At 47.9% G+C, this 11,946-nt stretch overlaps 4 protein-coding genes across 4 annotated transcripts; 2 read left to right on the forward strand and 2 right to left on the reverse strand.

The window, feature by feature from the left end:
* Positions 1 to 214: 214 nt before the first annotated feature.
* BP01DRAFT_363530 (SHNi-TPR domain-containing protein) lies at positions 215 to 1,607 on the reverse strand (the record flags this gene model as incomplete). The annotated part of the gene is made up of 2 exons (XM_025576282.1): positions 215 to 511; positions 573 to 1,607. The coding sequence occupies 2 exons, from the start codon at positions 1,605 to 1,607 to the stop codon at positions 215 to 217; spliced, it is 1,332 nt and encodes a 443-aa protein (XP_025433699.1).
* A 293-nt stretch (positions 1,608 to 1,900) lies between these two features.
* On the forward strand, positions 1,901 to 4,500 carry BP01DRAFT_195738 (DNA polymerase epsilon noncatalytic subunit). The gene is made up of 2 exons (XM_025570984.1): positions 1,901 to 1,962; positions 2,056 to 4,500. Exon 2 carries the CDS (start codon positions 2,217 to 2,219, stop codon positions 4,440 to 4,442), a length of 2,226 nt encoding a protein of 741 aa, XP_025433700.1. The 5' UTR covers positions 1,901 to 1,962; positions 2,056 to 2,216; the 3' UTR covers positions 4,443 to 4,500.
* Positions 4,501 to 4,934: 434 nt separating this feature from the next.
* Positions 4,935 to 8,316, reverse strand: BP01DRAFT_290676 (mediator of RNA polymerase II transcription subunit 14; the record flags this gene model as incomplete). The annotated part of the gene is made up of 2 exons (XM_025571619.1): positions 4,935 to 7,568; positions 7,624 to 8,316. 2 exons carry the CDS (start codon positions 8,314 to 8,316, stop codon positions 4,935 to 4,937), a joined length of 3,327 nt encoding a protein of 1,108 aa, XP_025433701.1.
* Positions 8,317 to 9,206: 890 nt separating this feature from the next.
* On the forward strand, positions 9,207 to 11,480 carry BP01DRAFT_313751 (MFS transporter). The gene is made up of 2 exons (XM_025572516.1): positions 9,207 to 9,568; positions 9,629 to 11,480. Exons 1-2 carry the CDS (start codon positions 9,433 to 9,435, stop codon positions 11,221 to 11,223), a joined length of 1,731 nt encoding a protein of 576 aa, XP_025433702.1. The 5' UTR covers positions 9,207 to 9,432; the 3' UTR covers positions 11,224 to 11,480.
* Positions 11,481 to 11,946: the final 466 nt, after the last annotated feature.

An 11,946-nucleotide genomic window follows, 5' to 3' on the forward strand; every position in this document is an offset into this window, starting at 1 on the left:
ATTGTATCAGTTGTTACACCTATCACCGGATAAACACATATACCTTCTAATAAAAGCTAGTGGTACACGATGTTCCTATTTCAACTGGGTATCATAGTTGACCTTCAGATCAAACATGGCGACAAGACCATAATGGAAATTTTGCATTGTTGGCGGGTAGAAAACGCCGCGCCCGCGGATACGGTAGGAGATTGAGTCGAGACAAGAACCACCATTACCTTATATCCTTAATGTCGGGCATGCGGGCTCTTTTCGGTTCGCAGTCATGGGTCTCATCTTCAGCTGTACGCTTTCTCACTGACTCAGTGCTCTGAGATTGTGAGGAGCCAGCAGTAGACTTGCGTTTCACGAATGCGGATAAGTCATTTGCGTTCTTCGTGACTGCGTCAAGTCGGGCTTGCTGTTCAGAGAGCGGCTGTCCCACAATTTGTCCCAGAATGCCTTTTAGCACAGAGTCTCCCATATCACCAGCCTTCACAGACGAGGCGGCAGGGCGTTGGAGATCAATGAGCTGTCACAATATGTGAGACTCGACATCCCAGCAAGAGTCAGAATTCAAGGTAGAGGCTTACCCTTTGCTCCATGTCAGATATGATGTCCTTCACGTTGTCTATCTTTCTTTTCAAGGCAATTGCCTTATCTTCATTTAGTGAGCTATCACTGACCAGTTTCATCTGTTCCTGGACCATCCTGACTCGACAACTCTCAATAGCATGTTCCATTTGTGTAACAGCCTCTTTTCTCATTCCCTCATCAACCTTATCATTTTCAGCCTGGCCATCATTGTCGGCTCTATCAACTGACGCAAACTCAAGGGCGAGGGACAGCTTGTAATGGCATTCGGCAACAGATGGGTCTTCCATGGGAAACAGTGACTGTCTCAGACTGAGGGCTATCCTTAGATCTGCTACTGCATCTATGAACCTTTCAGCTTCAAGTGAGATCTCTGCTTGTAGGTCATATGTATCGGCAAGTCGTTCTTTGACTTGTTTGAGGTCCATAGGTTGCTCCGCAGATTTCCCTTTCCCATCCTCCTCCATTGCATTTAGCTTCTTCTGGTAAAGTATGCGCGCCAAATCGAGGACTTCGTACGCGTTGGCGAAGTCATCCTCGTCTTCTTCGGCGACCGCGTTATCAACCTCGTCCTCAGTGTCGGATTCGTCAAAATTCTCGTCACCAGTGAACTGGAAGTATGGCCTGCTTGTATTACCGTCCAACTGAATTTCGGGACCAGGCACCATTTCTGCGGCTTGCGCCTGAGCGATAGCATCTTCAACAACATTTTGAGTTACTGTTTTCGAGTCATTTGAATGAGACGGGGCGCCCTCGGTCGCCACTTTTGATCCAAGAACGTCGCTTTTGCTAACAGCAACATTGTAAAGGGCTCTTCCGTATGCGAAGAGAAGATCGGCGTTCTCGAGTGCAAGTTCGCCATTTAATTTTGCCTGGATCTCTGTGGCTTCGGAATAAAGCTCGGCGGCAGCATGAAAGTCTTTGATTGCATCCTTCGCTGCAGCTTGACCGATAAGATCGTCCAATGAAGCCCTGTCATCACTACCGCAAACTGCTCGTGGAGAAGTGATATCCAACTCACTTGTTCCAGACATTTTAGCCATTTAGAAGTCGATTGTATTCATGTGCCTGTGGCTTGACTTAGCAATTTAGAAGTAACCCGATCGATGACATCTGATGGGAGACGCATGCAGAATTCATCTGAAGTGCGGGAGGCAAAGGATGACCCAGGACGAATTCTGTCGCTAAGCAGAAGGGGCAATGGAGCAAAAAGCCAGGGCGGAGGCAAGTTAATCACCTTTAGAACTCAGCATCAAGTGGCTTCTGACAAGGTTTCCGACAAAGAAAATTAAAGATCTCCCGGGTAATCCCTGATAAAGTACTCCGTAGTCGCGGCCGGGCGCGTGTGCCGCGTGACACCACGCGTTTCGCTTAGGGCGAGATAGAGCTGTACGTGCTGTGCCGTGTTGCAATTTGTACCGCATTGCTTCCGATTAATTACTTACTGTTGAGTCAACTTTGACAACGCAACGACCCAAGAAGCAGAAAGTCAGGCGGCTTCGCCCCGTTGCTTGCAGGGCTCTCGTGCGCTCTTCTTCGTGCTGAAAGAACAAATTGTACGGAGTACCATCGCCTGATTTCAAACCTGCAGCTGATCGACAACTACGAACACTTAACATCGATCATCCCTTGGAGTGTCAAGCATGGATATCGATCCGGTCCCCTCATCTTCGCCTGGCTTTGGCACTCCCCTACACGCTTTTCGCAAAACAAGGTCCAATCCCCCCTCGACACGAACTTCGATACTTCCTATCTTACTTCCACCTTCCACCCTTCGTCCTGTAGCCTTTCGGACTTTTACGCGAAAACATAATTTGACCATCTCATCGTCCGCTCTTCAGACCTTGGCGAGCTTTGTGGGAAAAAACTGTGGCTCGGGATGGCGGGAAGAAGGCCTCGCTGAACGTGTGCTGGATGAAGTTGCGAAAAGCTGGAGGAGAGCCGGAGGGGGCGTGATTGTTGATGAAGGCAAGGGAGCCTCACTGAAGGCCATATTGCAAGTCCTGGAGGGCAATATGAGTGGAGGACGATTGGTCGCTGGGAAAAATACACCGATACATGAGGTAACCTCGAGCAAGTTAAGTCCAAACTTGGACAGCAATCTGATTTCAGAGACTGTCCCTGGAGCGAACACTCGCGAAGGCGGAGAGTCTGAAGAGGGCGACTTGATTCTCCACCCCAGGCGATGGTTGAAAGTCATTGAGGCATTTGATATTCCGCGTCTAACATATCACGGGGACATGAAGCATTTTGAAATTGCTAAATCAAAGCCCTCGCTCTTCCCGGCGCCGTCTCATAAAACTGCCTTGTTCAGAGATCGCTACAACATTGTTCACCAACGGCTACTCCGAAGCGAATCATTCCAAACGTCATCCGGGCTATCTAGCCATTCGTTACCCTCCCGAACTTTATCAACCGGTTACAAACTGACACCAATTGCAAATCTGCTGGGAAGAAGCGGGACATCCCACCTAATTCTTGGCTTACTATCAGTGTCACCTACGGGAGAGCTCTCTCTAAGTGACCAAACAGGAAGCATTGTTCTTGATCTGGGTCATGCACGTATCGTCCCGGAGGACGGTTCTTGGCTTGTCCCCGGCATGTTTGCTCTCGTGGATGGAATCTATGAACAAGAAGGACATGTTAAGGGTTCCTCACTCGGCGGGAATTCCGGCGTAGGGGGTGCCATCGGAGGGAGATTTATAGGCATATCGATCTGTGGGCCTCCATGTGAGCGACGCGATATCACCTTGGGAACAAGGCACCGACAAAGCAACAGTGAAATTAGCTCAAGTGGAGGTCTTGGCTGGGTCGACTTCCTCGGTGTTGGGAGTGAGCGGGCACGAGGCCCCCGCATGAGACAAATCCAGGCCCAGTATCTACAAACTGTTCACAATAACGACGGACATGGCCGCCGACTCAAAATAGCTATAATGAGTGAGGTCAATCTTGACAGCATAGGAACGCTGGAAGCACTAAAGACGGTCTTCAATTACTACAGCAAGCTCAACGTGACTGACATTCCTGTGGCATTTGTGCTAATCGGGAATTTCGTGCAAGAAGCAATAATCAATAGCAGTGGTCAGGCAGGCAGTATCGTGTATAAGGAATACTTTGATGCACTATCCTTGACACTCTCTGAATTTCCTTTGCTCCTACAGCAATCAACATTTGTCTTTGTCCCAGGCGACAATGACCCATGGTCATCAGCCTTTTCTACTGGTGCTGCTTCCACAGTACCACGTCATGCTATCCCAGAGTTGTTCACCACCAGAGTGAAACGCGTCTTTGCCACAGCAAATGCGCATGCCGATCGTTCCAAGATGAGTGAGCCGCCCGGTGAAGCAATTTGGACTTCTAATCCCGCGCGTTTGACCCTATTTGGACCTCTTCATGACATCGCCATATTTCGAGACGACATATCGAGTAGGCTTCGACGCACTTCAATCAAGGTCGGGTCAGACGCCGGCTTGAAAACGATCGACCCAGATGAGAACAGTGGCTTGGACTTTGAAGATCAGTCAGCTCCTCGTACGCAACACACGTCTCCTGAATCCAATGCGATGAAATCCATCACAGCTATTGCCCGGAAACTTGTCAAGACCATCCTCGATCAAGGGATCCTATCACCTTTCCCGCTCCCTATGCGCCCTGTTCTCTGGGATTATGTATCTTCACTTCAGTTGTATCCACTTCCAACCGCACTGATCTTGGCCGATTCGGAGTCAGTTCCGTTCTGCATAACATACGAAGGCTGCCATGTTATGAACCCAGGAAGGCTGTTTCCAGAAAATGGTCTGTCTTCAGTCCAGTGGATAGAGTACGACGTCCTCAGAAACAGGGGGCGTGTCAGAGAAGAGCGTTTCTAGTCATTTCGAGAAAATGTGACCCGGATGATTTCTAGAAATGAAGACGGACATCTCATTCACCCACCGACCTTTTGCCGTGCTGGACATGATGATAAGGATATGATTATCTAGAGATACTACTGCCTGAAAAGTGTATAAGATAGGTAACAACGCGCAATAGGCAAGCCCGTTGCTGTGGTCGAGTATTTTGTACTGCGCAGGCCAAGGGACTCCAGATTCGATATGTAGAACTTTGTTGAATGCGCATCGGCAATCAACCTATGTCGAAGGCATGGAATAGGCATTGATACTCGGCTGGCCAGCGGTCAAAGATATTGGACTCCAAGCAAATGAATCATTGCCGGTGAGTTGGACCGCGTTAGAAACATGCGTCAGGGAATAATCGATATATGATACAGAATTAGCAGATTAGAGTGCGATTTATAGAAAAATTTTTGATCCATCGTATGTGAGGCTCATTGAGTCCAGGATCTGTAAAAATGAGCTACTATCCTAATCAATCATAATGACATCTGCAGTATTCGAAGTAACGCTCTCAGAATGTTGAAAGCTTCTCTCCTGTAAAGGAGTAGCATGTGATGATTCCTGCTGCGCCGAAGCCGTCACCACCATCGGAGCCGCCGCATTGAGCGGTGCGGGTTGTGTGAACTTGCTATCAGATTGTCCCCTGACACTGTCTTTATCCAAAGGAGATTCAGAAATGGAGGCAGTAATACAATTGTGAAGTTCTTTCAGGAGAATCCCAATCCGGTCAACTCGTGCAATCACACCATTTCCAATCCCTCTCCAGTCATCGCTTTTGGCATCATACAGTAATTGCTGTATATTGCACATATGTTTGGCCTGGTCAGAACTGGGCTCAGAATTGTCCACATGTCTGAGCACCCATACTGGGCGATTCGAACGTATCCTGGCAACCAAGCGAAAGTATAGATTTGCATTAGGATAATGAATGGTGTATGTCATGGCGTTTCGCACCGTCACCTGAACTTGTAAGGACTCATTCCGAGAAGTGTTGTCCATGAGATCATCCAAAGCTCGCATTAGGGGCAGGGTAGTTGCCAGAAGCTCAGCGATGGTTTCCATGCTGACATCAGTCGTGGCACGATTTAAACTAGATGCGAGAGCTCCTTGGATCCGACGATGAGGATTTGTGGAGTCAAACCGTATACCGAGCTGTAAATGGAAGATTGAATCAGAGCTAGATGCAAGCTCAGCGGCATCCATTTCTGAAAAAGAAGGATTTTTTTGAATCGCAATCTCGAGCCTAGCAGAGAGATCCTTCCTAGCCCCATAGGTGAAGGAGATGCCTTCCAGCGATATTGCTGTGACCTCTATCTTCTTTTGTTGTAAGGAATCTAGAATAGACAGTACACATTCGAGTCTCTGTAGGTTTTCCATGAGATTGATAATGACAGGTCGGCCTGTCGGTGCGAAGAGACGAATTGAAAAGCCGTCATGGCTCTCCTGGAACACCAAAGAGCGGTCCCACTTCGAGATGAGGGCACCAAAAGCTTTCACCGGAATGTTGAGTCTTCCGTAGGCTCCTACTATAGCGAGATTTGTGTGAGAATCGATCCCTAGGAATGTAAGACGAATGGTTTGTTTGATGAAGTGTTGCTTTCTTATTCCTGCAGGCAGGACTAAGCGGAAGGCACTGGGAAGTTTTGCAGATTCATATCGAATAAAGATGTCGGGAAACCGGGAGCAAGCATCAATTTTCAATTTGTGTATAGGTGGGTATGCTTGAATGGCGCCTAAGTCGGCCAAGAAACGGGAATTGGCATATATTGTCAGAATGCCCGCTAGGCTGTGCCCAAGATCCGCGAGAGATACATAATTCCTCTCGAACCGAGGAAGGAAGAGGGTGTTGCTGACGACCTGAGCCACATGAAAAGCGGGTTGGCTTCCAAGATTCAGGTCGTATGTTAGATGTCTCCTGGCCACGACCCCGGGTCGAAGCTGAACGAGCCACCAACTATCACCATCCATGCTACTCGTCGCTGCCACAATCCACCTTCGCTCCCAGAACCTGTTACTGAAAAAGGAGCAACGAAGAACGTTTGGTGGAAACACCTTGCGCACGTCTATTTTCAAAATTTTCGGGTTCATCACGTCAAAGCCTAGCATTTGCAAATAGCATTCGACTTCTTCTATGGCCGCAACGCAACGGAGGCGTGCGACGCGGGTGACAATGTCATCGACAGTAGATTTGTCCGCGGGCCGTTCAGTCTCAATACGCTCGAGGATAATCGGTGTGGTGGAAAAGACGTTCGTGCCTGACATTGGCTCGACGGAAACCCTCAGGTATCTGGTTTCCGTGAGTTGAACCTCAAGTCGGCAGTTACCGGGCTCAGTGGTTGTAAGCTGGGCTTGTAGGGACAGCAAGCTGGTCGAGTAGAGTAAGCTTCGACTTATGCTATGATAGGCCGAGGAGATGATATGAGACATATGTAGCGCAATGGTACTTCGTAGTAAACGTTCCATAGAGAGGTCGGCTGTGTCGAAATGAATTTGCCGAGGAACAACTTCCTCGCCGTCTCTCATCCAACGCAATCCCAGAAATGGTGGCATAGAGACCCCATTTCTTGGCCCGCGACGGCCGCTATTAATCCCAACTTCTACCCAGCTCTTGTTACCAGGCTTCCGTGCCCAGTAATGGACAACAACCGTTCGATGCAACAGCTCGATGCGCAATACATCTGCCCAAAGCCCCCTTGCCATTTCAGTAGCTTGTTTGAAGAGGATATTGATCTTATTCGTAAGAACCAGATTATGCAAGAAATCAAAACAGCCGGGCAAGCCGCGCTTTTGAAGTACATCATTGACTTTCAATTCAAGCTCGTTGAATATTCGCCCTCTTGGGATCGGTGAAGATGGACGAAAGAGGAAGCGAATGTCAACGAAGTAGAATTGCGAGAGTCCAGTGCCTTCCCCAATAGACAAGTCAAGTTCAAATTCAGCGGGTACAATGAAGGTGACCCGACCGTCATGAATGCGGTATGTTTGAAAGGAGGGAGGAAGCTCATCATACAGCGCAAGCCGGGTACTCAATAATCTGTTGATTTTGTGCAACTTCCTCAAGGTTCGTCTCGGCGTCAAATTCTTGGGAGGTTTATAACCGAGCTAACACACATTAGTCAGATAACAGCACCGGTCTCAGGCTCACATAGAAGCTTACATCGAACATCGACGCCAATTTCCCCTTCGACAGCACCTCAAGGGACGTTCTAATATCAGGATTTGCCACTTGCGCCCGAACGAGGTCTTTTTTCATCTCTCCCACCCATTGTAGAGCTCCTGTGTAAGCTTGATGACGTATACGTATGAAATTCTGGATGTCAATAAGCTTGCTGACATCCGCTGCCTGTCGACCCCATTGAGAAAGAACGAGTAGCTTGATGAACTCGGCACGTTTAGCATGGGCAAATTCGAGTAAGCGGAGCTTTTTCTGTATATTCTCAGAAGATTGGTTCCCTGGTGATTTTCCCATGATAGGGACTGATGCGTATACCGACTCGAGAGGAGCCACCTGAATTTCTGCGAGTTCCGTGATTATTTCGAGCAGATCGTTCCAGCACTGTTGAGCCGATCTATTGATCAATGTCGAGAAGGGAAAGAATCCTTGCATCACATGTGGTAAACCTGGCAACTCTCCTCGTTTCCCTATCGCAGATAAGACGGTCGATGCGTCTGGGCGATAAACAGAACCCTTCTCCAGGCCATTTGCATGATAAGAACCGTTTTGAGGAACAGCAGAACCCTTTGACGAGAACTTCTCCCCAGCTGGATATGATGTTCCATTCTGAGAGTCTCGGCCTGAGACTTCCACCTGTCCGCCGATGTTGGCAGTGTCCATGACGACGCCCGGCATGTTCCAGAAGACATAAACCGGGTTCCAGTTACTTGAAAACCTCCCCTTCTCACCCTTTACACGAGAAAAGGGGAGTAATATTGTCTAGACTGTGCTGGTTGAAGACAGACAGAATAGACGTAAGAAGGGAGCCGAGTTTGGATAACACGAATAGCCACAAGTCGGACCAGAGGTCATGTATATGGTCCACATAGGAGTTTGACCAGCTCTAGAGCAAGTATTGAGAACGTATCGCTATGAGCATACGATACTCGAAATCAAATGTCCTTCGCAAGCCAATGCATGCGTAGGTGGCCGCGGTTCTCTTGCATCCAAACGGCGATTTTTGAAGGCCGAAAGAATATTCTTGCTTATCTTTAACGTGGATTTGAACAGCCACCACATGTGACCGCAAAGGGCAAGAGATTTCGCAGCGACGTTCGCGTCTAAGGATTCAAGTAGAGCTGCGAAAAGAGTCGATTTGATTGCTTGGTTGTGGAAGGTGGCGTATCGAAAGGATGCGGATCGTATAACTTGGAGGTCGGAAGTCAGTTGATATAGAAATGCAGAATAGTTTGAGATAATAGCTTGTGGCGAAAATGGCAAAAGCTCCGATTCTGAGAACTGCAGTGAGCTGAAGAGTCCGGGATACTGGGATTCTGGTAAATGAAACAAGGCAAGATGATTGATATAAGAAGCCGGCGCGATGCGCTGCAAATGCACGAGCCCAGGTCCCAGTCCAGCCCAAGGTGCTCAGTGAGTCTAGATTACATAATACAATATAATCAGTTAACTAACTAACTTAACTAGGTAACTAGTTAACTTATCACTAGTTGATCCGACTGATTCCAGAGTCGGACTAGCGAGCTACTATGGTACATTCCGCATCCCGTACATTACTGCTCTTCTTACGATCTTATTTAACATGCACTTTGATCATTCATCCAACAGTTTCCTTCCTTATGTTATCTTTGTAGTCCGGAGAACTCGTCCGCCACAGTAAACAAAGACTACATTTACATCTTTGTATGCCATGGTCTCATATTGACGCAAATCTTGTCTTCTGGCTTTAATGCTATAGCCCTTCGCCATCTCTATACGCCTTTCAAACTGCTTCGGGAGACATTTCGAGCCAACATGCAGGGAGATCAAGTGGCTGGATCGAATCCTCCGCAATATCCCGGTGATGATACAAGATTTACCAGTAAGAAGGAGCTCGCTGGCTGGTACAGCTATGGTTGGGCTGCAGAGGTCTTCGCCGTATGTGCCATGGGTATGTATCAACTGACGCGTTGCTATTGATGCTTGTGTCCTGACTTGCTGGTTCTCAAAGGGTCATTCCTCCCGATCACCCTAGAGCAAATGGCTCGGGAACGTGGTGTCCTTCTATCAGACCAAATTACCCCATGTAGTGCGAGCTGGAATCACTCCCCAAACCATGCACCACCAATCCTTGTGTATGCTAAGCCTGGGTCACCCAGGGCAGCCCAGTGCGTGGTGAATATCCTGGGATTCCAACTGAACACTGCAAGCTTCGCTATGTACACATTCTCGGTGAGTGTCTTTGTTCAGGCTATTTTTATTGTATCAATGTCGGGCGCCGCAGACCATGGCAACCATCGCAAGATGCTTCTAGTGCTGTTCGCATTCGTCGGCTCCGCTTTCACCATGTTATACCTTGCAATATCGTCAGAACTATATATTCTTGGTGCGCTGTGTGCAGTCATTGCCAACACATGCTTTGGAGCCTCTTTTGTGCTTCTCAATTCGTTCTTGCCTTTATTAGTTCGTCACCACACTTCTTTACTCAAAAGACGGACTAATGGTTATACTCGGGCTGTTAACCCACACCGCGACACCCCAGCATCTGCTCCTGCGCAAGCTGAAATTGGGGAGACAACCCCACTGGTTCAATACAACCAGCTGTGTCACCTAGCCGATACCAACCAATTTTCCACTAAAATTGATCAGGAGCTCGAGCTATCCTCCAAGATTTCTTCTTATGGAATTGGCATTGGCTATATTGGCGCGGTGTTATTACAAGGAATCTGCATTGCAGTAATCTGTGCAACTAAGCAAACCACTTTCTCGCTACGTCTTGTGCTATTTCTGATCGGATTATGGTGGTTTCTCTTTACGATTCCTTCCGCGATGTGGCTGCGTTCTCGACCAGGACCACCTCTTTCCTACACTTTACACAGCAAAAACCAAGGCTCGTGGGGAGGCTATATCGCATATGCCTGGAAGTCTCTCGGCCGGACAGCAATGCGCACTCGGCATCTTAAAGACATTCTGTTGTTTCTGGCATCGTGGTTTCTCCTCAGTGACGGGATTGCTACAGTTAGTGGGACAGCGGTTTTATTCGCTAAAACTCAACTGGGTATGCAACCCGCTGCATTGGGTCTGATTAACGTGGTTGCAATGGCAGCGGGTGTGCTCGGCGCATTCTCATGGAGCTATGTTGGACGGATATTTGGCCTTAGTGCATCGCAAATCATTATTCTATGCATTCTGCTTCTCGAATTCGTGCCGCTCTACGGACTCCTGGGTTTCATACCAGCTATCAGAGAACTGGGGTTTTTGGGTCTTCAACAACCATGGGAAATGTATGCGCTGGGCATCGTATACGGCCTTGTCATGGGAGGACTATCGTCGTATTGTCGAAGTTTCTTTGGGCAATTGATCCCCCCAGGCTACGAAGCAGCGTTTTATTCCCTTTACGCTATCACCGACAAAGGATCCAGTATTTTCGGCCCAATGATTGTTGGGCTCATTACGGATCGATACGGCGAAATTAGACCTGCATTCTTTTTTCTTGCCATACTAATCATGTTTCCACTGCCGCTCATGCTTCTGGTGGATGTCGACCGTGGGAAGCGGGATGCTTTAGCACTCTCGAGTGAATTAGCAGGCGAAAGGGAGGCATAGTCACTACCTAGCTTATAGGACGATTCCACGCGAGGCCACTCACCGTGAGTCACCAGTCATTCGAAGCGGATGAGCTATATGTGTGGATATAGTGCATGTATAGTGCATGTCGTATAGTAGCAGGACCTAGATGCTTCTGCGTACCGTCTGTTCCCGTGTGTTTCTCGTTTTCTGTACCAGAAGATTTGCTCTCCGGTTGCCAGAATGGAAAGTAAGCCCTCGTCGAAGGCTAGTGACATTAATTCTGTTACAGTGAGAACATATATTGGTCAGCTCCAGACATTACTAATGGAATGTCTTCATGTAGATCTAGCGCATTCAGAATCTTTTTACAAAAGAGATGGCAGATGATTTCTAGGATGGTTTTATCTTAGCGAAGGTATCTGTGGCTTGTTGCTGGGAAGCTTCCGCGGGCTTGTTTGCTGTACTGTACGTACCATTTTGTACGAGTCACTGTGTAGTATAATTACCGTAAAGAACGTTACTATCTTCGAGTGAATCAATTCCACAATTCCACCATTCCGATGCAATACCAATGCCATGCGGCAAAATATCTGAGGTGCTTAGTACTTATAACTATAATTCAGGTGATATTGACTATAGATACCGCCCATATTTCTAAAGACATTGGCCTTAAACCTAGTAAGGGAAGGTGTCCGCCTTGGTACTGCTACCGATTAGGCATTTACTATACAAAAACGAATACAGGCGGAGTAGAAAAAC

Source organism: Aspergillus saccharolyticus (genome assembly GCF_003184585.1).
Source record: "Aspergillus saccharolyticus JOP 1030-1 unplaced genomic scaffold BP01scaffold_6, whole genome shotgun sequence".
In the NCBI taxonomy this organism is placed as follows: Eukaryota; Fungi; Ascomycota; class Eurotiomycetes; order Eurotiales; family Aspergillaceae; genus Aspergillus; species Aspergillus saccharolyticus.